The 27,038-nt window shown below is 37.5% G+C and overlaps 1 protein-coding gene across 1 annotated transcript; it reads left to right on the top strand.

The window, feature by feature from the left end:
* Positions 1-27,038, top strand: LOC134474956 (zinc finger protein 709-like). The gene is made up of 4 exons (XM_063244032.1): positions 1-6; positions 22,522-22,648; positions 22,847-22,907; positions 24,406-27,038. The coding sequence occupies exons 1-4, from the start codon at positions 1-3 to the stop codon at positions 25,823-25,825; spliced, it is 1,614 nt and encodes a 537-aa protein (XP_063100102.1). The 3' UTR covers positions 25,826-27,038.

Here is a 27,038-nt window from a genome sequence, read left to right as displayed (position 1 = left end):
ATGCCTGTAAGTTCACCCTAATGCCGTGAAGCCTTCAGCAGGCTGATTAATCCAGAGGGGTGGGCCCAGCATAGACTTCCCTGGTCTGTATCTACATAGTACACTGCACTGGGTAGGAACATACAATCAGCACTTCAGACAAACTGTAACCAACAAAGAAAGAACCTGGACCTCCCATATACACCTGTATGGAAGGAATAAAAAATAATAAGAGGAAGCAACAAGAAAGGGTTCCCATTCCCCAATCATGAGAACATGGATCCAGCAAAGGAGAATGAGAACAGTAAACATGCAATATCAGACATGGGCCCAGTAAACATAAAGCAATATCTTCAGGAATGCACAGATAATTTGAAAGGTGAAGTATTTAACCAAGGAAGGCAAGATATAAATAGAATATTTTAAAAAATGCTAAGCACCTCTCAAGAAAAAACATGGAAAAAGGGAAGAAAACAAAAAAAGGGGAGAATTGTTTCATGAGGAAAATAGAGCAAAGATAGAAGAAAGGAAGTTGGTTCAAAGAGACAACCATGAATTTAAAAGCTCCTTTGAAAGCTGGCAAAATTGATTGCAAGAAACTAAGGATACATTATCCAAACTAGAGGACAGGTTTGCACTGTGGGATCATGAAAGGAAAAAATTCTTAAAAATAACAAGGAAACAAGTAGTAAAAATACAAAGGCTAGATGATGACAAAATTCTGTATAACCCAAGAATAACCAATGTAAATGAAGAAGCAGGAGTACAAACAAAGGAACTACAAAGGCTATTCACAAAAATAAGGAAAACATCCCAAGCATTGGAAAAGGAAAAGATACTCTGGTGCATGAGGTGTACAGAACTCCAGCCACCTAAACCAAAACAGAACTACACATAGGCATATAATAATTAAGATCCCAGAAATCCAATAAAAGAACAGAATATTAAAATATGTCAGAGACAAGAAACAGATCATTTATAAGGGAAAGTCCATCAGAATTACATCAGACTTCTCAGCACAAACCGTCAAATCGAGAAGAAAATGGAGTGAATCATTCCAAGTCCTGAAAGAAAATAACCTACTGCCCAGATTGATGTATCCTGAAAAGTTTTTCTAGAAATTAATGGAGAAATAAGATGCTTCCAAGATAAAGAGGAACTGGGAGAATTCACAACCACCAATCCAACCCTACAGAGAATACTATAGGACATTCTAAAGAGAGAGAAAATCACCAAGATTTCAGGAACAGTGGTAGAGAGGCCACAATGAATGGAGCAAAAAGCAAAGTGAAGAAGACAAATAGACAACTGATGACAGAAAAATAGAACAACAGAAATGAGACAGAGAAGGTTGGATATAATTTCTAATGCAGATGTCCTATATACACTAAATTAAGGAAAAAAAGAGAGAATCACAGACAGAGTGGATCAAGAAATAGGGCCAACTGAGATGCTCTTTATAGGAAGTATAAATTGACCTGAAGAAGGGTATTTGGACCAAAATTGAATATGAGAACATAGAACTCGATGTGATAGGGAATGAGAGAGTAATAGGGGCAACTGGACCAGTATTTATGGGTAGGTTGGAAAGAAAGGCTTTAATAAGTAAAGAAATATAACTAGAGATCAAGTCCTGGAGTGAGAAAGTTCAGAAACACTTAGATAAATAGCAGGTTGCCCACACAATATAAAACCAAAGGTGTTGGAGAGACCCAAAAATACACAGTACACCCTGGGGGAGTGAAAGCGGAAGAATAGACTTTATTTTTTTTAATTTAAGAGGAAAAAGAGAAAAACACAAAACAAAACAAAGCAGTGTAAGATTACACATAATACAGAACTACAAAAAAAAAAACATAACAGTAAGAAATCACCTGTTAATAGATTACATATTATCATCTTGGAAATAGTTGCTCAAATCACAGTATCAAAGAATACAAAGTAGACATTCAAACAGAGAGACTGCAAACAGCTGTGTTCAATGATCCAAAAACATTAATATAGTCAGCTATTTAACAGCCCTATACACACTTGCTGTTATATCCGTTAGAGCTCTTTTTTTTTCCAGGGAAGAATAGACTTTAAAAAGACAGAAGAAGACATTGCTATAAGTGTATCAGGAATTAAAACCCATATTACTTGTACCACTCTGTTTAGATAGAACTTATTCCATCCCAGTTTTTATACAAGCACTAAATCTGAGGGCACAGACAGCTATCCCAAAAATATCAGGATATACCACAGTAATCATCTTTAATTTCCTGTTAACTTAAACCAGATTCCTCTATAACTTATACTGTTATATCATTACTGAATTTATTTAAATCTGATTTGTTTGATTGCTTCTTGTTATTGACTATTTTATTCAAAACCGTTAGGTTGATAGTATCGTCAGAGTGTAGACAACTACACTGAAAATAGAAATGATTCTCTATAATACCCATTCTGACTTGATTAATATCTGTTTTTGTAGCTCTACACTATCTACAAAGTTCTATTTCTGTTAATACTGTTATGCAGTGATGTATTCAATTATACTTTATCCGATGATATAGCCATTTTTATTGATGATAACAAGAGACAACACAGTAACCATGGTAGAACTCCTTGTACAGCAGTTTTATATGTCTTTTTAGTTTTTTGTATGTCTAGGATTATGTTTTGCTCTGTCCTGCTTTGTTCTGTTTCTCCCTCTAATATAGAAAGGATAGTAACACATGTTAAGATGCATGCTTCCATAAAACCTATCAATAATTTAGAAAAACTGATTTTATGATACACGATGAACAAATACTTTGAAGGAGAAAAAAGGGGACTACAGTACCCAGTGCTGGTTCTATAGTGTCATGATGTGAAATCAAACAATACTATTAATCTTCAACTAGAGTGATTTTCATCTGCTTTGGTTTGTTTAAACTCAACATAAATGAAGATATGGATAAATACATACATGATTAAGTGTATAGGATTGATTGCCATATTACTTAGTTTTTATTAGATAGTTGAACAGAACTACTTGAAGTCTCCCTGTTTGAATTCCCATTTATATGGTCCACATTTGTATCTTGAACAATTGTTTGAAAGAGGACAATAAAACACACAAAGTAGTGATTTATTACTGTTTATTCTTTAATTTGAATGTATGTACTATTTATACCTGCTTTCTGTTTTGTTTTGTCTTTCTTTAAATAAAAATAAATTTAAAAATATAAATAAATAAAGTCCCTTAGCAGTTAGATTGGTGGACCAAGCTCTGATTGATAAATAAGAAAGCAGCTGTCTGGTAACATTTTTAACCAGTTTTTATCCATTGATTAGAGACCTCAATGATCTCCAGATCACTATAGGAGACACCTCAAATAAATTTATGAAATTTATTCCTAAATGTTCACATTGGTCATTATCAAATGAAGTAATACATATTTTTGGTTTGATGATGCCTGTATAAAGGTTTCACACGGTTATGACAGTTGATTTTAATCAACTATATGATGTATTGCATATATTCATAATTCTGGATGCATAAGACTCCATGATTGTAAAATGGGGATTACTTATGGTAACAGATTTTTGTCTCATGTGCATACCTTTGCTGCTCACAAAGACTTGTGAGATTCACATTCAACTAAAGATCAATAAGTTTTTCAATAATATACAAAAAACTTCTTGTGTATTAGATAAGGGTGATTGACTAAAAGGGATATTTTATGTCAAACAAGAATTTAGATTATTACAAGAATCTCGTGATTGTCATGATGCAATACTATGTATGGTTCTGATTCCTGATATATTATGTAAAATATGCAAGTGTTAATACTGTAGGTATTCAAAGGCTAAAATGTCCATGGATAGAAGAAAATAGGATTCATTTAATGTTCTAAGATGTTTCATCTTTAGATAAAATAGTAATATTACACTTACTGCCTGTAATATACTGTATTGTTATGAAAAACTTCTTTTGGATGTTTGACAGCTAAGGTTTGGAAGCCAAAACTCAGAGAAACAGATGGGCTAAATGGATAGCCAATATTTTGGCCCCAGCCCTTCAAGGGTGGTGGAGACCCAGGATATAAAATAATCTCTGATTGCATCATCCTAAGATATTCAGTGAGCCCCTGGTTGTCTCATCAAGGAGATGATGAAACCACAGAGGAAAGTCACCTTCAATGCAAGGTGTGCCTAAGAAGAGTCACAGGAGAAAAATCTCCCAAGCTTTCACAGAGAGCAACGTGGTGAAGCAATGATTGTGACTCTTCTAAGTGGCTGACACTGATAGAAGAGCCATGAGGTGTTATGAATGGTTCTAAGATAACTCCTGAGAAGACCTAAGTGACCTTGATAGGAAGGTCTTTTGACAACTCTTGGAGGTGGACTAAATGTCTTTTGCATAATGGATGTATATGAGTCCTGGGGGCCAGGGGTGGAATGTCATGGTTTATGCCTGTGCCCCCCAGGCCTCATGCGTTTGCATTGTGCATTTATGATGGTTCATTGTGTACTGTACGGATTGATAGTGTAAGTCCTAAACCCACATTGGGTGGAGCCAGGATGTAATTCAATGGCAGGAAGAAGGTGTATCTTGCTTTTTTGCTGGTTCCTGTGTGCTTTTTGCAGCCTCCATGAACTGTGGCCCAGACATACCTGCCTGCCTTGGAGGCAACTGAGTGTGAACTGAAACCTGCAAAAAATGTAAGAAATAAATCTTTCCTTTCTGAAATTGGGCTTCAGGTATTTTGTCTCAGCAACAAGTAAAAAGTAATTAAGACAGAATTTGGTACCTAGGAGTGGGGTCTTTTGCTGTGACTATTCTTGACCATGTTTTTCTAGAGGCTTTGGAAATGGCTTGTGGGCAGAGTTTGGAAAGGTTTGGACATGTTGCCTGGATGTGTAGAGCTGGAGCAGCTTAGGCTGTTCTGTAGAGGGGATTCTGGTCAGAGCTCAGGAGACCAGAAGGCTGATAGAGGGCCTGATAATAAAAACCAGGCTTGGGAGGTTTCTGTTGGGAAGAAGGACTGCATTGGTTGTTGGACTCCACCTGATGTGTGGTATGGCTTGGCAGAAGGTTTGTCTGCATTTTGCTACTGCCCAGAGACTTTGCTGAGACTGAGACAAAGGGCAATGGACTGATTAATCTTGAAAAAGAAATTAAAAAGCAATCAAACCTTGAGGCTGTGGCATGGATATTGTTGGGGCTTTTAGCCAGATTTATGTTGCATATCAAAAGCAAAGAGAACAGCAGGATAGTGTACAATGCTGTGAGTTTGGCCAGAAGGAAAATTCCAGGAAGATTGTGGGTTGCAAAGACAGAGTTGAGATTTTGATTCCTGAGGAGAAACAGAGAGATAAGAAAGATGGCCCCAGGGCATCATAGGAAGGGGGTCCCCACCCTGTGCAGCCTCACTGCCAAAGTGAAAGAATTTGCTCAGAGGGAAATGCTGCAGAGTAACATGTTTTAGAATGGCAACAGAAGCCACTTGAGGTTCCAGAATGGTGGCCCCTTTGAGAAGCTTTTCCTCACAATCATGTAAACAGAGCCCTGCAATCCAGGCAACTGACCCCTATAGCCAAAAGGCAGAAAAGTGTATGTAGCAGCAAACCTTGGTGGCATCCACAAGGTGCTGATTTGAGGTGCAAGGAAAATGCACAAATTCTGAGGCAAGATGGCATCCACCTCAATTGCAAAGTGCCTGGGAGGCAAAAAGGTGTTCCCCTGAGAGGGCCATTTGTGAAGACGTAAGGGTGAAGCCCAAGGTGCGGTGGAGACTTCAGATGTTTGGAAAAGACAAGAATGTAGTTGATTCAAGGGAAGCTGCAAAAAGAGAGCAGAGAAGATTTAAGAGAAAAGCTGCTGGAGTTAAAATCGCTGGAAATGCCATGGGGGTAGAATTACCCAAACGTTTTGGAGTTTGCAACCAGATTGCTTCTGATGCTGAACATGGAATTCTAGGACTTAATGTTCACCCTGCTGGACTTCTTTTGTTTCCAGTACTTTATGTTCCCATTCTTGTAACTTTTGGAATGGTAATGTTTACCTTGTGCCTTTGCATTTGAGAAATGTTTAACCTTGTTTCATTTGTACAGGGGTTATGGTTAAGAGTTTGCCTTAGATCTTGGAGGAGACTTGGGAATTGGACTGTTCAGGAATGCTGAAACACAGGACATTGGCAATTCTTGGAAGTGGACTAAATGTCTTTCGCGTAATGGATATACATGAGTCCTGGGGCCATGGCTGGAATGTCATGGTTGTGCCTGTGTCCCCCAGGCTTCATGAGTTTGCATTGTGCATTTGTGATGGTTCATTGTGTAGTACTTGGATTGATGGTGTTAGTGCTACACCCACATAGGGGTGGAGCCAGGATGTAATATAATGGCAGGAAGAAAGTGTGTCTTGCTTTTTGCTGTTTCCTGCTTCCTGTTTGCAGCTGCCATGAAATGCGGCCCAGCCATGCACACCTGCCTTGGAACCAACTGAGTGTGGACTGAAACCTCCAAAAAATGAAAAAATAAATCTTTCCTTTCTCAACTTGGGCTTCACGTATTTTGTCTCAGAAACAAGTAAAAGATAACTAAGACAGTAGTTAATGCAGGTCTCATGTTAGCTTGGCCTTGGACATCCTGAAGAAAAGTCTGGCCTCTGAAGATATAGTGCAATGCAAAAGCTTCGCTGTGAGGGGAGCTAGGATCGCTAACATCCTCTGACAATTGCTGGCTCTTCTGGTAAATAACTGCTGTTATGAACTGATGGACTATGATGAGTTTAAATTGGAGTTCTCCTCAATGCTTCCCCACCTTAAGCTGGCCACCCATCCTGAGAGTCAACAAAACAAAATAAGAGAGAGTTGTTGGAAAGGGTTGAAGTTGAATACATGTGCAGGGCTGTGGTGTGGCCTGGGCATGATTGAATTGAGAATGAGGAGACACCGCAAGGAACAAGATAGGCCACAGCTGAGGCCACCTAGAGACTTCCTGAATAATTTTTCTTAATTAGAATAATCTGTTGCTCTGTGGGTTTCTTGAACCTCTCCCAGGGGCCTGCTCAGGTTTTTACCATTGTCCACTCACTTCCTTGCTTGTTCTGATTAAATATGGGCTGCCTAGTGACAGGTGGCTGGCTGGTTAGCAGAGTTATGAGTTCTGAAGAAGATTTCACTCTTCCTGTTGCCCTCAAGACAATGCCACTTTTCTCCTTCTTTTGGTCCTTTGCTGTGCAAATTTTTGGGGGCTAGGTATTTAGGCATAGGCTACAATAAAAAATTAACTTCCAGGTAGGATAACTGTAAGTTTCCTGAAAATTTTGTTTCATGTAAATTTTCTTTACCTGTAGATGGAAGTGTTATTATCAACAAATATATTGTTAACTTATCAACATATGCTTCATTATTAACGTATTGAGGGGTATTATAGTGATTTCTCAGAAGGCATGATTATACACCTCTTTACATCATTGTCAGTATTCTGCATAACTTTTATAAGTCAGTACTTATAAGTGAAATTGGTAGATAATAACGGAGGCCTCCACCAACTTGCTAAGTACTATGTAACATGAGTCTCGGTGTTTCTAGCAGTTCATTTGTTTTAACCATGAATTCCTGAGCAGATGCCAGTTATGCCTGCTTGGCAGCGAATGGATTGTACAGAAAGTTAAGTGGTTTTGATCGCCAAAAAATTGCTGGAGTCAAACTGAAACACATAAATGCTAAAAAAACTGTTAGGGTTTACATAGATTAAAAACTCATTTACATAATTAGTTGAAGAATGAGTTGATGCATTTGGAAGATTATTCAGAACATACAGCTAGCTGAATTATATTAGATGTTTATTTCTTTACTTTTATACAGGTACAAAATACCTGACTTACAGAATCTAATTTAAATATATTCTTTATCTCATGGTTTCCATGAGGGATGTTTGGTTTTGACTGTTTCCAAAGCATAAATACCTTGGAAAAAAGTGAAAAGGAAAAGGTAACTTTTTTATGAGGTCAAGGAGCCAGAGAACTGTTTCAGAACCTGAGAGGAAGGATCCAGGGACCAGATTTCGTTTATGGGTTCCAACACACATGGCTGCAGTTTATACATATAGAAGCAATCATAGTAATCTCCTAAACATTTCTGAAGCCAAAAAGGTGTTAACAAATGGATGACCAGGCTTTAGCGAATATATGACTTCTAGGAATATTAAAATCTGGAAAAGTGTTATACTGAGATGCTAAAAATTAAAATAATTGATTAAAAGATAATTAACAAAAATAATTACTTAAAAAGATAGTTATTAGTAATATTATCATTCTAATGAGCTCATTGCCCTAGTAACCAAGCACCAACCACATAGTTATAAATTAACTGACCACATCTTTCTGCTGTTCTGTAATGCATCATCCCCCCCCCCCACTTAGTGACCGGTGTGCTATGTCAACTTTTGTTCCCCTTGTAAGAGACAAATGATGCTGTGTCCACCATTGTTCCCTTTATGAGAGACAAATGTTCCTGGAATTGGCAGACCAAGGGCTATGAATTGGCTAACCACCCACTGTGAAATGCCTCTGTCCTCAAGCAAAGGGGAACATATGCCCACCTTAGTTCTGTTTCTCATCACTATGTACTTACTGATCAATGAGCTAATCATAAATGAACTATAAAAATCAGTCAAAACTCTAACTCAGTTGCACAGCTTTGCAAATTCCATCTGCACTGTGTCACTGAGCCAGCTAAAATAAAAGTGCTTCTTTTAAAAAAGATGTCTTGCCCCATTTGTCATCTTGGGGTCTTGCCCCGTATTTCATCATGGGGCCATGTTTTTTTTTAAGTAGAGTACAACGAAGAGCTGAGTGCCAATTAGTGACAAGGGAAATATATGGCAAGGAGAACTTAGAGTGTGAAGTCCTTGAGTGTCCCTTCCTCACCAGAAGGAAATGTTTAATTGGATTAGGAATTTGGTTCCATTTCAGCAATAATTGTCACCCCCATGCTTGGCAATATGATCACTTTCAGAATTCAGCATTTTTATGAGTCTGAATGAGTAGCAAGCTTGTCTTGGAGAACTGATGCTTGCTTTTATTTCATCCTTACTCTGTTGCAGACCATTACTATCATTTAAATGTAATGTCTTCACTATAAACGGTAACTGTGCTCCTTTTGTGTTCACATACTGGGTTTCTTGGTGGAAAATTAATAGAAATGTGTGAAAATTATGAAAATGAAGTCTGCTGACTCTAACACAGACTTCCAACTCTGTTCTGTTGTGTCCTGCCCTGGCCTGTTCTCAGAATATTTTCTCACATCAGTTGATTTTTATTCCTGGAGGACTGAACCTGAATCCTGAAAACATTTGCAGGCCATTATGGAAAGAGTCCACTGATCCTTGAAACAAAGCAGGGGTAGCCATGAAATGGCAGGGTCAAATAAGAAATTTAGAGAAGACCTAACACCATCACTTCTCAAAATTTAATGAAATCGAATGGGAAATGGTACTTCCCAATTCATTCCAGGAAGCAATCATTACCCTCATACCAAAACCAGAGAACAATCCAAATGAGAAAGAGAATTACAGACCATTCTGCCTAGTGAACATTGAAGCAAAAATCCTCAATAAGATACTGGCAAACAGACTGCAGAATATCATCAAGAAGATTTTACACCATGATCAAGTGGAATTATTCCCTGGGACACAGGGGTGGTTCAACGTACATAAATCCATACATATAATACACCGTATTGACAAATCCAAAAGCAAAAATCATTTGATCATTTCAATAGATGCTGAAAAAGATTCTGACAAAGTCCATCGCCTATTTATAACAAAAAACCTACAAAAATTGGGGAGATGATCTTTATCTCAATCTGATAAAAGCCTTTTATTACAAACCAACAGTCAACCTCATACTAAGTGGACAAAAACTGAAAGCTTTCACTCTAAAATGAGGAACAAAACAAGCATGTCTACTGTCTCCACTCTTATTCAATATAGTACTGGAAAGTAGCTGGGGCAATTAGACAAGAGAAAGAAATAAAAGGTATAAAGATAGGAAAGGAAAAAAAAACTATCACTATTTGCAGAAGCCATGATACTCTACTTAGAAGACCCTAAAAATTCCACCAAAAGACTTCCAGTTTAAGAAGCAAATTCAGTAATATAGCTGGTTACAAAGGCAACACTCAACAATCAATAGACTTCATAACCAAGCATAAAAAACTCATGGAAAGAGAAATCAAGGAAACAATAACTTTTACAATAGCATCCAACCAAATGAAATACTTAGGAATCAATCTAACAAAGGATGTAAATGATCTCTACACTGTAAACTACAGTACTCTCAACAAGGAGATTGAAGAAGAGATTCTAAAATGAAGAGCTATCCCATAGTCTTGGATAGGGAAATTCAATATAGTGAAAATGACCATACTTCCAAAGCTATTGTACAGATTTAGTGCAATCCCAATCAAAACCCCGTAGTATATCTCAAAGAATTACACAAAAGAAATCCTAAAATTCATCTGGAACCAGAAGAGACCTAGAGTAGCAAAGGTGATGCTGGGCAACAAAGGAAAGATAGGGTTCATCAAAATCCCTGACTTGAATTTATACTATAAAGGTATTGTGATTAAAAAAAAAAGATATGGTACTGACAAAAAACAAAACAAACAAAACCAGACCCAAAGATCAAAGGAACAAATTAGAAGATGGAGAAACAACCCCAGACCACTAAACCATCTTATCTTTGACAAAGGTGCCAAACAGAGTCATTGGAAGAAAAGCAGCCTCTTTACTAAATGGTGCTGGAAAAACTGGCTCTATACATTCTGAATATTATCTTTCAAAGTGTATTAAGCTAAGATCAGAATAGATCAAAGATCTTATATTAAAACAGAAACATTAAATCTGCTGCAAGATAGAGTAAGTAAAACTCTTGAAGACATTGATGTAAACAAAGTCTTTATAAAGAAAACTTCCATTGAACAGCAAAAATCAAAGAGAATTAAGTGAGAATCTCACCCTAGTAAAAAACTTTTTAACACCAAGAGAAATCACTAACAGAGTGAAAAGACAACCCACAACGTGAGAGAAAATGTTTGCCAACTGTTCCTCAAAGTATTACTATTGAGAACATGAAAAACTAAAAAAATTTCAGTCTTCCCAGATTTAAAGACCCAATCCAAAAATGTGCATCTGAGGTGAGACACAGTTCTCAGATGAAGAAATAGATACAGCAAAGAAATATGTGATAAAATGTCCTGCATCACTCCTCATTTAAGAATTGCAAATTAAATAACACTGATATGTCACCTTGCCCCAGAAAAAATGCCTACTGTGAAGAAATCAAGCAAAACGAATGCTGGAGAGGTTGTGGGGGAAAAAGGAACCCTTCTCCATTGTTGGTGGTAAAGCAACCAGTGTGGAAATCAGTGTGGAGATTACACACAAACGACGTCTACAGTTCCCACTCAACTCAGCTATTCACCTTCTGGGTATCTACCCAAAAGAATAAAAATCATCATACCACAGTGATATATGTGCACACACGTTTATAGCAGCAGTTTGTGGAGGCCAGATCATGGATGGAATGCATGATCTCCAGCTTGCCAGGCAGGCGCTTAAGCTAAATCCCTGGACCACTTTTTTACTTTTTAACTTTCAAATAAAATGGGTTTGGGAGAAAAAACAAAGACTGAGGTAAAGACTTTCAGTGCAAATACCCATCAGATGAGCTGAGGTCAACATTCCAGAAGACAGCCAGCTCCAAAAGCCTCCACCATCTTTCATTGGGGACCCACAGTTACAGGGTGGGTTTTTTTTTCTGTAATTATTCTTGGTGGGGCCAATCAGTGATGAAGAGGCTGGCTGAAGAACTGTCCAATCAGGCGGGCCAAGGTAGGCGGTGTCTTCCGGTGTCATGGCGTCAATGTCAAGGCCAGGGCACAAATGGGAGCGCTAGATGTTTGCTAGACCACTATTTTTTGCTTGTATTCGCGGTGGAGTGCTTAGAAAGAACCTGGGAGACCTCCAAACTACACAATGGTGACGTTATGGGATGGGAGCAGTGAAATGGGGTGGAATCCGATTGAGACCAGTTAGAAGTGGCGAGAAGGGGCTGGGGGTTTAGCTCAGCGGCATGGGCGCCTGCCTTGAAAGCAGGCAGTCATAAGTTCGATCCCCTGTACCGATAAAAAAAAAAAACGAAGACCAAAGGGGGGGGTGGAGAAAAATAAGTGGTGAGAAGCAGCTGTGCTCCCTAGAGCCTGTGTGCTTAGCCTCAGACCCTGAGGTCCTCTAGTGCTAGCAGTGAGTCACCCTCTGTCCCTTTTACCTCTTGCCTGGGCCAGGACAGCTCTGGCTCCCTAGAGCACTGTCGCCACTGTGATACCACCAGGCCACAATGCTGTTTTTGAAATTGCCTGCTGCCCTTGCTCTTCCAACAGTCAGGACCCAGGAAGGGGCAGGAGGAGAGTCTGATTCGGATGTGGTTTCAAGCTGGGTGCAGCTGTAATAAGCTAGGTCTCTGCTCTCATTCCTGTCAGCAACAGATATGAAAGCCAGAAGTTTATAAATGTCTGTGCTGCAGGACCTGATAGCCACAACTGCTCTCCTTAAACTTATGCATTTATGTATTTTGTGATCGCCTAAATTTATACTATGTTCTCATATTTCCAATCTCATGAAAGGTGGAGGCAAAGGTTCTGAGAATTCAAAGACGTGTAGTGATGTGCCTCAGTGGAGGAAGGCTTCCCAAACACCAGATGAAATGCTGTGTATTATACAGAACAATGCAAAGAATTTCTGCACATACTTTATGTGACACATGTGCTCATAGACGATGTTTGGGAGAACAGCCATAGAGATTTAAATTTTGAGAAAAATGAAGCAGATATAAAAGTGTCATCAAGGGCAGGGTAAAGTGTGCTTGCTAAGACAAATTCCAGAAAGGGCTGCCTGTTAAATTCTCACTGAAAAATGTCTAAATGTAGTCATTTGCATGAACATATACAAGTGATATCCTTCTGAATGTAAAGGAATGTGGGTGTCATCTCTAAATTAAGAGATGATTTAATAGCTTGGTTGATCATATACATTGTTGTAATATGGAAATGCTCTGCAGTGGACTTTACTAAGTGGTGTAAAGGAGATGCCATAAATTGAAATTGTGCAGGGATATCAATAGTTTAGTCATGAAGGGTTTTCTGCTTAGGGTGGATCAGAGGAGCATGGAAAGGATGTGGAAGTGACTGTCAGGACGCAGAGTGCCAATAGTAGGACATACAACAGAGAGGGTCTTCCCTGAAAGTCAGGTAGTTCTAGAGTAAGCATGAAGTTAAAGTTGGCTTATGATTTTTTCCTTGAGGTGAAAAACACTAGCTCTGGTAAGAATCAGTATTCTACATCCTTGTCAACCCATGAATTCTTTGTTCTTCACTTGAGATCTAATTTTGACTATCTCTAATTATGACCCATTGTTATGAAGGCAAAATTTGAAATTTTTTTGTAACAGGGATTGAACTCATGATCTCAAGCTTGCTAGGTAGGTGTTCATGCTGCTGAGCTAAACACCCTGCTCTGAAAGTGTTTTCTGTATACTATGTATGATATTAACATTGTTGCTCAGAAAATGTTGAATATTGTGGAATTTTTCTATATTGTATGGATATAATTTTTAAAGCAAACCAAAGGTGTCATATGCAGTTACTTTTCAAGTTTCACATTGTCTGTGGGGTGTCTCAGTCAGGGTTTCTATATTTCAGACAGCTCTGTAACTTAGGCTAGCCCCAAACTCAAGGAAGTTCTCTTGCATCAGCCTCCCAAGATATCTTTCTTATATCTGAATGGAGAGTGATCACTTGGTGACAATGAACTATAATTTGAAACTTATACCTGGTTTCATTTTTTATACATTTTTTACATACAGCAGTTTTCCATGAACATTTGTGTTATTATTTATGTATCATATTTGATGTTATTTATGTTTTGTTCTATGAAACCAAATTAAAATATCAAAATGCTACTTAAGTATATTAAGAACAAAGGACTCAGTGGCCTAAATGAGATTTGAAGAGATATCATTGTTAGTACATCAAAGTGATTCATGAGATATTTGTCCGCCTCTGTGCTTTATGGATGCTGGTCCTGCAGGCCCTTGCTAGGAACTCTGCTGTAGAGACAGTGCACAGTGACTCTTGCAGTGACTCAGCATAAGTATCAGTGCTCCTATTTGGCTGTTACATTAGCTGTGAGTTGCAATAGAGCATTAAATTTGCTGTCTCAAAAAATATGTATATACCAAAAATTAATCCCCATGACATGGAATTAAGATTTGAAGAAATCAGGGTCCATTCAGCTGTTTTGTTTGGTTTTATTTGTTTAGTTTAGGTTTGTTTTATTGAGACAAGTTTTCTCTATGTATATCAGCTAGTTTTGAACCCTTTATGGAGTGCAGAATTGCCCTAACCTCAAAGCAACACTCCTCTCTCAGCGTCTTAAGTGTGGGATTATAGATATGTGTGTTTTTACCCTAGAAAATATTGAGGCTTGTAACTTAGCTGTGTTGTAGGTTGACATAATAGATGCCATCTTGAGCTTTGCATTTAACTAGTGCCCTGTATTTCACTCAGAAAAATGGAAAATCACACAGGGTATAAGTCCCAGGAGAAAAACAAAATGAGCTGTACCTAAAGAAAAAAATTAACCTGCTCAACAAAAGAAGCAGAATACATTTGTCATCCAAAAATTATTATAAGATTCTAGCTAAATGATTTCCAACAGGATCTTTTTGTGATTTTATCTTTTAAAAAATCTCTAACTTTCCAGTTCAGAGCGTCTTTTTTAGATACTGAAATTGGGTAGGGGTTCTGCATGCAAGTGGTCCTGAGAACTGCTAATGAAATTCCACATTTCGCAACTGGGTTGCTTGGTTTCCTATATTATTGTTCACAAACTCAACTCAGGCTGCAGAAACCTTACTGACACAAGCAGACACTAGGATTAAATGACAGTGGCACTGAAATGAAAGAATAGTAGTGAAAAGGAGAGGAGAAAAAAGACAAATGCCATGTGCTATAATGCCCACCTCTTTTCCCCAGCAATGAAGAAGCTCAAAAAGGAGAATGGCCATCTATTCAAAGATGCCTAACCTACATAGTCAGTACAAGGCTGGCCAGAACCCCAAAGAGAGACTATGTCTTTAAATAAAAAATTAAATAAAAAAATTTAAATGAAAAAATTAAACAACCAAGGAGACAGAAAAAGTATTTTAAAAAAACAATAATAGAGCTGAGTGAAAGTTGACTCATGTAAAATGAGAATTATTGAATGATGCTGCAGAGGAAAGAAGGCCATGTACAGGTATCCAGGAGACAGTGACAAACACAGACTTAGGAATGGCACCTATTGTGCTACAGGACAACAGTGACCTCCTTCCTCCAAAACATTTGCAGTTCACTAGACTGAGGACTTCTAAAAGCTCATGGAAATGTGAAACTCATGGCAAACAAGCAGCTTAAAATTCAGGCTTTGGAACATGGCCTTTAGCAGACATTTCATATTTAAATTGAAATAAGAGAAATATAGCCCTGCTCTGTTTACTGTCAAATGGGCAACATTGAGAAATGAAGTCACAAAGTGAAGTTCAAAAATTTTCTTAGAAAAAAAGAGAGAAGAATAGCCCTGAATTTTCTGGAGTGGTCTTCAGGGTTTGGCCACAGAACTATTGTCAGGGGAGTTATACAGGAAAGTCCCAATGTGGGTACAGTGTGGGTCTCAGACTACAATCAACCTATAAAGTTATAGCTGCTTAACTAATATTATTCAGCAGGGGAACAAGTCAGCCAGAAAAGGTATGTGGAAAGAGCCAAGGCATTTTGTGGGAACAATAGTCCAGTTGTTCTGCTCATTGAGTATGGTAATTGAGGCCTATCAGGACTTCCTGGAGCAGGTGGTGGAAACTGCAGTACATTTCAAACTATTGTTTTTCTCTTCAGGAGCATGTAGACATTGTCACTGCATCTTCACCTTCAGGTCTGGTTTTCTTCAGTTGTGCCTGTAGCAGTGATTGTTGTGTTTAGTTTTTTGCATTGACTCTTTGAGGTTCCAGTTCTTCTCTGATTGTATATCAATTTCTGTCTACATTGACATCCTTTGCTAAAATCACAATAGTATTTGAATGAATAAAGTGATGTTTATACATTTAAAAATATTCATTAATACAGGCCAGGGATTTAAGCTCAGCAGGCAGAAATGTCTGCCTGTAAGTGCTAGGTTGTAACATTGATCACCAGTACCTATAAACAAAAGTAATTTGAACTGCAAGGAAATAAAATTATTTCATTTGCAAAAATGTAGGATTACAAAATTTATAACTAAATATGTCAATGGCAAATTAAACATTGTTAATAGTCATATTTAATATCTAAAGTTGTTGATTCTGGGGATGGAATTCAGTGATACAAGAAGCTGCCTGGAGCACACAAGGATATGAGTTCAATCTCTCATACAAAAAAAAAATCACAGTTTTCAGTGATGCAGTGCTATGAGCACATTTATTGAAACTGATACTTGTTAATTACTAGGCTTAATGTTTCCTTTGTGGTCTATGAAATACCTGCACATAACATGGCAATTTCAGTAAATGATGTACTGTCCCCTATAGGATTGGTATTTTCTGAGTTGTTTTTATTTTTTGTTTTCCCACATACTTGAAAGTTGAAAATGTTGGCTGTTGCTAGCTAGAAAAACTGTGATAATCATTTTTTTTCAATTTAGTGATATATTTCCCTATATCCATTAAGAACATTTTATTTGCTACAATTACCCCAAGTCAAATTCATAAACAATTCTTAAAGTTACAGGCAGCTGAGTTAGTTAGAAATACAGGCAACCATACCATGATATAGTGGAATGAAATTCTTGAACTTCTATGTCTGGTATGAGTTTGTGTTCTCTAAACTGCAAAAATGAATTTTAGGAACAACAGAGTTGAAGAGCAGAATATATTTATTGAGAGATAGAAAGTGAATGTGTTTTGCTCTAAATAGGATATTTTGGAATTGGGAGGTGGAACTAGGGGACTTTTACCTTGAAGTCACTTTCCTCTCCCCTATTCAACTTACCTGTGGCCAGAAAAGAATCTCAATCAGTTACTTGCATATCAGCAATGCCATCTTTAATTAAGCACCACCCAAGTCAAAAACTATATGTATGCCACACACATACTTCCAGAAGAAAAAGCAAGAGCCCCCAGTGGTCATGGGGTTCTCCCCATATTCTTAGAATAAAGGCCATTTTGACTTTGTATTCTCTTCTTTACTACACCAAAAATCCTATCAGAAAGCTTCTATCTGAGAAAAACAGGAGAGATTCTGATCCTGTAGCAAAAGACTGTGTCTTTTCTAGAGACCTTACAGAATAAAATCATGTGATGAGATAGGTTTAAAGTAGGTTAGATTACTGAGATTACTGAGGAGGTAAATTAGCACAATAGAGAAGCAGAATATAAGAAATGTAAAAGTGGCCTTTTATTTAAAGAATGTGGAGAGGAGCCCACACCCACCAAGGGTTTCCCCCCCCCCCAATGACTATGGGGTTATGGGGTATATGTGACTTTTGACTGGATGTGGTGCTTGGAGGGGACATTGATGTCATGCAAGGAGCTGATGGGAATTTTCTTTCGGCCTCTGGGAAAGAAAGAGGAAGTTGTATTCAAGGAGAAAAGAGGAAGTGGCCTTATGAGTAAGTATCCTTGATTTCATATTCTTCCACCTTGAACTACAACCATGAGGTCCTGTAATTGTTTGAAGGGCAAAGCTCTTTCAAGTACATCCTTTGGTTTGAATGAAGAAATCAAAACAAAGAATTTTTGCTATCTGTCTTCCTCCATGGCTGTTGGTAAACCATTCATAAGAAATATTTTGAGTCAATTCCTTAATGCATTTTCAATACCATAACCAAAATTACAGATCACTTCAGTTTCAGAAAAAGAAGCAGCACTTAAAGGCAGGGATAAAAGCCTTCAATGCAAATATCCATGGCATGGTGAGATCAACAATGTGTGATACAAACTACTGGATTTCTCTGACTTCAGGAAAGAGAAAAGTTTATACTGATATTGATATACTGGAATGAATCTCCCTGTCTACTATGTCTGATATTAGGTTTTTGTCCTGTAAAGTCCAAGAATGAATTTTAGGAACAACAGAAATTAAGAGAAGAATATACTTATTGAGAGAAAAAATGTTGCCTGAGAGAGAGAAGGTATCCTGAGCAGGTTGCCAAACACTGTGCATTCTAGGGACCTTTATAGAGTAAAATCATGTGGTGAAGTGAGTTTAAGGTGGGGGAAACTAAGAACTCACAATGCAGATGGGCATAAGATGGGACAGAGTTATGGTAGCCAATAAGATTATAAGTTCAGGTAAAGTTGATTAAATTGGGAACAAAGGGGGAAGGGAGTCACATAGAAAGCAGGCATTCTTAGGCAGCTGTATCTCTTCCCTTAGAGGTTTGGGAGGGTGACTCCTGAGTTCCTCAGGATGATAGGAACTATTTAGAATGTCAGTCTTTAGGATAAGGATACATTTCTTTAAATGGTGACTCCTGACTTCCTCAGAGTGCTAGGGAACTATTTAGAATATCAATCCTTAGGATATGGATGAATTTGCTTATCATTTGTCTTGAGCCTTGGCCCATAGCATGAGGTGTCAGTCTTCCCCATAGTTGCAAGGTATCTGGTCTCCTGCATGGGCTCCTTGGGGGACCTAGCCATGTCTCATGCCAATAGTATTTAAATAACTCACGTCCCTGTAACAGTACTGTTTGGAAAATTGAGTACAGATGTCTTGTGCTCTGGGTGAATGATCTGGGGATGACAATGTGCAATGTATATACCATTGTTGCCCCCTGATTGATATGTTTTGAAATTTAATTTTAGTTGATGTGTTCTTTTTTCCTTGAAATAAAATGGATTTAAAAGTTAAAAGTCTGAGGTAAAGCTCTTCAATACAAACACTCCTTTGTCGAGCTGAGTTCACCACTGTAGAAGAATGGCAGCTCCAGAAGTCTCTGCACTACAGTCTATCTTTTGGGATCCTCTCTTGCAGGGAGTGGTTCCTTTCTCTGTTTATTCTTGACTCAGAAGGAGGTCAATAGAGCAGGAGTCAATCAGTGATGAAGGGGCAGGCTATATGAACTGTCCAATGAGGTGGGCCATTGCTGGCTGTGACTTCTGTCTGTTCTGGTGTCTCAGCATGATTTACCTGTTCTGAGTACAACACTGGTAGCAAAATGCTTGCTGGATCTCATTTAATACTTTTGATGTCCTGTGGCCTGATTAGCAAAGAACCTGAGAGATCCTGGATCCATGGAATAGTGAGGTTGTGGATAGTAGCCCAGAAATAAGATGGATTGGGAGGAACCAGTTCCAAGTGTTTAGGAGTAGTTCCGGTGTTTGTAGCCTCAGGTATTTAGTTATCTTCAGCTCTTGAGGTCCTCCAGCTTTGGCCATGGGTCATTCACTATCCCTTTTGCCTCTTGCCGTTGGCAAGGGTAATTTGGGGTCACCAGAACCCTGGCTTCACTATGATAGCAGCAGACACAAGTATCATCTTTGAAATTCACTGCTAGCCTGGTAAGTTCACCATCTTAGGCACTGGGAGGGGCTTGGGAAGACCCTGACTATGATGCTTTTGTAGCTTGTAGAGCAGTAATGAGCTAGGTCTATGCTCTCTTTCCTCAGAGCAGCTGATCTGGAATGTCCAGAGTTTATTAATGTATGTAATGCAGGGCCTCATAGCCACAATGGCTCAACTTAAACTTGGGCTTTTTTGTATTTATAGTGATCTCCTAAATTTATAGTATGTTCTCCTATTTCTATCCTCATGACAGGTAGTGACAAAGGTCCTGAGAATTCAGAGATATGTAGTAGTGTGCCTCAGTGGAGAAAGGCTTCCCAAACAATTGGTGAACTCCTGTGTATTCTTGAACATTGCAAAATAATTTCTGAACATACTTAGTTATTTAGGTGTCACCCATACTCACAGACTAGGTTTGTGAAAACAGCCATAGAGTTTTGAAGTCTGAGAAAAATGAAGCAAATATGAAAGTGTTATCAAGGAGAGGGTAAAAATTTGTGAAGGAGAAATTCCAGAAAGGGCTACCTGTTAAATTCTCATCGGAAAATGCCAAAATTTAGGCATTTGCATGGACATATACATGTGATATCCTTCTGAATGGAAAGGAATAGAGGTGTCATCTCTGAATTAAGAGCTGGTTTAGTAGCTTCGTTGTTAATAGACAATTTAAATATGGAAATTCTGTACAATGGACTTATCTAAGTAGTGTGAATGAGAAGCCCTAAATAGAAATTTTGCAGTGATATTGTAGTTAGGCATGAAGGGTTTCCTGCTTAGGATGGATCAGAGGAGTGTGGAAAAGATGTGGAAGTGGCTGACAGGATACAGGCAGCAAATAGCAGGACATACAACAGAGAGCGTCTTCACTGAAAGTCAGGTAGTTTTTAGAGTAAGTATGAAGTAAAGTTGGGTTCTGATTGCTTCATTGAGGTGATCAACACCAGCTCTGGCAACAATCAGTATTCCACATCCCTGTCAACACATGATTTTTGTATTCCATACTTGAGATCTAATTTGATTATCTCTAATTATGCCCCAGTGTCATGAAGGTGAAATTTTCAATTTTTTTGTACCAAGGATCAAATGCATGACCTATGCTTTCCAGGCAGTCCTTCATGCCACTGAGCTCAATACCCAACTAGGAAAGTGTTTTCTGTGTAGTATGGAAGAGATCCACATAGTTTCTCAGAAAGTGTTGAATATTGTTGGAATTTTTCTGTATTGTATGGCTATAATTTTTTAAAAACAAACCAAAGGTGTCTTATGCAGTCTCTTTTTACGTTTTACTTTGTCTGTTCGGTGTCTCAATCAGGGTTTGTCTATTTTAGACAGCTCTGTAACTTAGGATAGCCCCAAATTCAAGGAAGAAATCCTTTACCAGCATCCCAAGATATATTTCTTATATTTGAATTGAAAGTGATCACTTGGTGACAGTGTGGTATAATTTACAGCTTGGGCCTGGTTTCATTTTATATACATATTTTTAAAATACAGCTGTTTTTCCGTAACACTTGAGTTATTATTTATATACCATATTTGATGTTATTTATGTTTTGTTCTATGAATCCAAATTAATGTTTCAAAATGCTGCTTAAGTATATTAAGAACAAAGTACTCATTGGCCTAAATGAGATTTGAAGAGACATCATCTGTAGTCTATCAAAGTGATTGATTAGATTTTTAATTTAATTTTGAAATTGGTAAAATACAACAGAACAAGGCAGCATAAGGTCAACTAAGGTCATACAGTGAAGTTGGTACACAACTTCACAACGGGTTACTGGGATAACAGTAGTAGGTATCACAGTATATTTTGTTATCTTTGTAATAGTTGTTCCTTAATCACATATATCAAAATGAGATGAAATACAGAACATTATAGAACTTATCAAAACAAAATATTGAATAGAGCAATACTATTAATCAGAATAGAGTGAAACAATAATAAAACCATTTTCCTTCAAAGAGATAGTAGAAGGAAGTCCCCCTTATTTGCTATGGTTTATTTCCCAGGAGGCACTTAGATTTCTGGTTCCAATTTGCTAATGGGGGGTGACAGAAGAAGAGGGGTAGGGAAGTGGGATGTTTGATTCTAGGTGGTGCATCAGTAGGTTCACTATTGCTTAGTAGGGAGACAGGCTGGTTGTTTTGTTTCACAGCATCCTAAGTTCCAACATAGCATGGATCTCAGGAGCTGCTGTTGGTTCTCCCCCTGGAAGGGCTGCAGTCTGACAGACTGCCACTGCTTACCAGGGAGAAGTGGTGCTTGACTGGCTCCCCAGTGTCCTAAATTCCAGCATGGGATGGATCTCAGGAGCTTCTGCTTGTTTTCCCCTTGGAAGGGCTTCAATTTGCCAAACCACCACCGCTGACCTGGGAGGGAAGGTGCTTGCTTGGCATTCCAGTCAATTGGTGGGATATTTATCTGCCTCTGTGCTTTGTGGTTGCTGGTCCTGTAGGCTTGTTACTGTGCGCTCTGCTTTAGAGACAGTGCACGAGGAATCTTGCCATGATTCAGCACAAGAATCAGTGTTCCTATTTGGCTGTTACATTTACAGAGAGTTGCAATCTAGCATCAAATTTGCTGTCTTCAAAAATGTGTATATACACAAAATTACTGACCAAGACATGGATTAAAATTTGAAGAAATCAGTCTTCATTCAGCTGTTTTGTTTGGTTTTAGTTGTTTAGTTTAGTTTTGTTTTATTGAGACAAGCTTTCTGTATGTATATCAGATGGATTTGAACACCCTATGGAGCCTAGAATTGCCCTGACCTCATTGATGCCATCTTGTCTCAGCCTTTTGAGTGCTGGGATTATAGATATGCACCACCACACTTTGCTTTTGATTCAGATTTCTAGGAGAGAATTTAAGATATCCCAAACCTGGGGTCTCAACCTTCCATTGAGAAATATATTTATGATCCTATAGGAGTTGGTGACCTTTGAGGATGTGGCTGTGAACTTCAGCAATGAGGAGTGGACTTTGCTGAGTCCATCCCAAAAGAAGCTCTACAGAGATGTGATGGGTGAAACCTTTAGGAACATGACTATGATAGGTAAGGATGCAATCTTTTTGTCACTCATGCTGTCAGAATATTGTTTGTTGCTCATTAGTGCTGTTTCATGAAAAAGAATATGAAAACATTTTAAAAAATATCTCACACCTGGACAGATTATATCATAAATCTAAACAAAACCTATTAATTTGTATGTATTACTTTAAGAGTCCTGGTATTTCTATGTCTACAATTCAGGTGGACTCGGGGATATCCAGGAAGCTGAAAAAGAAGGCAAAATTTACTGGAGTTACTTAAGGTAATTCATACACACAAGTATAGGAATGAGTAATTAGTGAGTCAGCAGAAAAATGACCGCCAAAGAAATGAGGCACCATTCAATTTAGTGTCAGTAATATTCTCCGAAGATGTATAAGCTGGTGTATATATGAGGGAATTAAATCATGAAAATGTATGACATTGCATATAGATGAGTATGAAAAGAATACATTTTGAGTTATTACATTCTGCCTTCAGTTTTTCTACCCATGACTACATGTGAATATAACACATTCATTATCTAACAATTGCTAAGTTTGCAATAGAATTTGAAATAAAACTGAGTGCTCATGTTTCCCAGCCATTCTCTAGAGAATCAGCCATTCTGATTAATATTCTTAGTAGGCTAGTGGAATGTTAGTGCACTCATTTTGAAAATCAATATGCAGTTGTCTCTAGAAATTGATCCCCTCGTACTTGTCCTGGATATTTTTAAAATCTCAAATCTGCATAAAATACTGATACATACTTACTCATATACAAAGCAGATCAAGTTATAACAGATCAGGCCTTGAGGCTTAGCTATCTATCACTGGATTTGTGGAGAAGGAAAATGTTAATAGACTCTCTGTGATTATGCATTTCTGTAAACCCAACACACTAGGAATAGGATTTTGCAGAATGGCAAATTCAAGTTCAAACTTCACAGCTTAATGATCAGTGAGAATCTCTTAAAATAGATTTTTAAAAACTACAGATTTTATGCTAATACGTGTTGTTAATTCCCAGCCCAGAAAAGAAAAAATGTGTTATATAATGTCAAAAAATAAATAATATAATGTCATTTGCCATAAGAAATAGATGGGTCTTTTACCCATCAATTCAGTGAAATAGCTCAGCTATAAAACCTAAAAGGTCACAGGGTTTCTTTTAGATGAGACACCAAAATATAAATTGTGGAATGAAATGAAAGACAGTTTATAGATAAAAGTAAGACTGAACATATGGAAAAGGGAACTACAGGTTAAGGACAGAAGGGAGATTGGAATGGGGAAACATATCAGAATAATCCATATGTGATACACATATGTGCCCATGCCCAAAGTGAAGCTAAAGATTCTGCATTTCAAAGTACCAACTTTTAAGATTTCTAAATGTGTGCCAGTCTTTTGGGAATGGTTGTTTACAACATATCTTACACGGCCATTCTGTTGCTTCATAGTCAGACTTTCTTAGCAGGCATTAAAAACAGAACTTGACATTAATGCAGTCATTAAACAGAGACCCATTTCACTGTGAATTTTTCTTTTTTAAATTTATATAAGGAAAGTTTAAACAAAACAAAATAAGTAGAAATAATGCTACTTTCAAAGTGAAAATAAACAGTGAGAAATCGCAAGATGATGATTACATATGCTGCTCATGGAAATAGTTATGAAATACAAAAGTGAAACATATGAAGTGGGGATTCAAACAGCGAGATTGCAAAAACTTAGTAATATGGTTATAAATATTATATGTGATTTGTTTCTTTACAGAAAGCTAGGGAAATCCTATGGACATACATCTTGGAATCAGTGTAAAGAAGTCTTCCTTGGTACTGAAGAAGGTAATGTGAATGTGAAAGAAACAGAAACACATGACAATGTTCAGATTCATGAAAAATATTGCAGTGGAGGGAAGCCCTATGTATGCAAGCAATGCGGGAAAGGTTTTACCACACATGGAATTTGTAAGAAATATGAAAGAATTCACAGAGGAAAGAGACCCTACATATGTGATCAGTGTGGGAAAGCTTTTACAGCACGTACATATTGTCAAGTACATGAAAGACTTCACTCTGGAGAAAAACATTATGAATGTAAGCACTGTGAGAAAGCTTTCAGCACATGTACTTATTGTGTAATCCATGAAAAAATTCACACTGGGCAAAAATCGCATATATGTAAGAAATGTGGGAAAGCTTTTAGCAGGAAAATTCATTTTCAAATACATGAAAATGTTCACACTGGAGAGAAACCCTATGTGTGTAAGCAATGTGGAAAAGGTTTCACCCAAGTTGGACATTGTAAGGAACATGAAAGAATTCACACTGGAGAGAAACCTTATGTATGTAAGCAATGTGGGAAAGCTTTTAAAACACAGGGAGATTGTAAGATACATGAAAGAATTCACACTGGAGAGAAACCATATGTATGTAAGCAATGTGGGAAAGCTTTTAAAACACAGGGAGATTGTAAGAAACATGAAAGAATTCACACTGGAGAGAAACCATATGTATGTAAGCAATGTGGGAAAGCTTTTAACAGACGGGAAGGTTGTAAGAGACATGAAAGAATTCACACTGGAGAGAAACCATATGTATGTAAGCAATGTGGGAAAGCTTTTACCACTCATGCAAATTGTAACGAGCACGAAAGAATTCACACAGGAGAGAAACGATATGTGTGTAAGCAATGTGGGAAAGCTTTTAAAACACGTGCATATTTTAAGGTTCATGAAAGAATTCACACTGGAAAGAAACCATATGTATGTAAGCAATGTGGGAAAGCTTTTAAATCACAGGGATATTGTAAGAAACATGAAAGAATTCACACTGGAGAGAAACCATATGTATGTAAGCAATGTGGGAAAGCTTTTAACAGACGGGAAGGTTGTAAGAGACATGAAAGAATTCACACTGGAGAGAAACCATATGTATGTAAGCAATGTGGGAAAGCTTTTACCACTCATGCAAATTGTAACGAACACGAAAGAATTCACACAGGAGAGAAACCATATGTGTGTAAGCAATGTGGGAAAGCTTTTAAAACACGTGCATATTTTAAGGTTCATGAAAGAATTCACACTGGAGAGAAACCCTATGTATGTAAGCAATGTGGGAAAGCTTTTAGCACATGGGGAGATTGTAAGAAACATGAAAGAATTCACACTGGAGACAAACTCTTATGTATGTAAATAATGTGGGAAAGCTTTTAAAATGTAGTGAGATTGTAAGAAACATGAAAGAATTCACAATGGAGAGAAACCCTATGTATATAAGCAATATGGGAAAGGTTTTACCAACTCTGGACATTGTAAGCAACATGAAAGAATTCACACTGGAGAGAAACCATATGTATGTAAGCAATGTGGGAAAGTTTTTACCCAACATGGACATTGTAAGCAACATGAAAGTTCACACTCAAGATAAAACCAGTGTATATAAGAATCATGAGAATGGTTTGAGCACACGTATATATTGCATAATGTAAGAAAATCTTCACACTGGGCAGAAAACTTATATATGTAAGGAATGTGGGGTAGGTTTCAGCAGAAATGCTCATCGTGCAATACATTATAAAATTTAGACTGTTGAGAAACCATGTGTACATGAAGAATGTGGGAAAGCTTTCACCAAACATGGATATTGTAAAATACATCCATGACTTCACATTGGTGAGAAACCCTATTTATATAACAATGTGGCAAAGCTTTTACCACATACAGTCACTGTAAAACACATGAAAGAATTCACACTGGGAAAAACCACTGGCTATGTAAGCAAGTGGAGACACTTTCAGCAGCCAGATTATAAGTGAAATACATGAAAAAACTCACACAAGAGATAAATCTTATGTGTTACGGGAATACTCTCAGCATACTTGATCATTGTTACATATCTGAAAGAGCTCACTGGGCAGAGATCCTATGTGGATTAACAATGTGAGAAATATGGCAATCCATGTTTCTTGTTAAATCCATAGAAAAAGTGTCACTGTTCAGACAGTTTAGATCTAAATTTACTTTAAAAATCACAGGGAGACCTGAAGAAATAATCAATACAGAAGTTAGATGTCAATATATCTTCACAAATATTCCAGAAATGACAAACCTGAGGTGGAGCTCTCCTTAGGTGCACATGTTGTATGGTTTTCAGTTAATCACTTGTACCTCTCTAGATTTTTTAAAGTGTCTTTGTGTTTCAACATGGCATCTTTAATTAAACATGCTAAATTGAAATGGGCTTTTCACTTTCAAGTATGGATAGTGTCTATGTACTTAATATTTTTCTGTAAAACTTAAATTTTATATTTTTTGGTGAATTGTAATGTTGTTTATTTAAAGAGAAAAAAGAAAACGTGTAGAAATAATACAGAATTTCAGAAAAATAAACCATAAGAAATCACTA

Source organism: Cavia porcellus, unplaced genomic scaffold (genome assembly GCF_034190915.1).
Source record: "Cavia porcellus strain 051 isolate PalLab524CR breed Dunkin Hartley unplaced genomic scaffold, mCavPor4.1 scaffold_46, whole genome shotgun sequence".
NCBI classification, from domain to species: Eukaryota; Metazoa; Chordata; class Mammalia; order Rodentia; family Caviidae; genus Cavia; species Cavia porcellus.
Note: the sequence above shows the minus strand (reverse complement) of the source record. Positions and strands in the feature narration are given on the sequence as shown.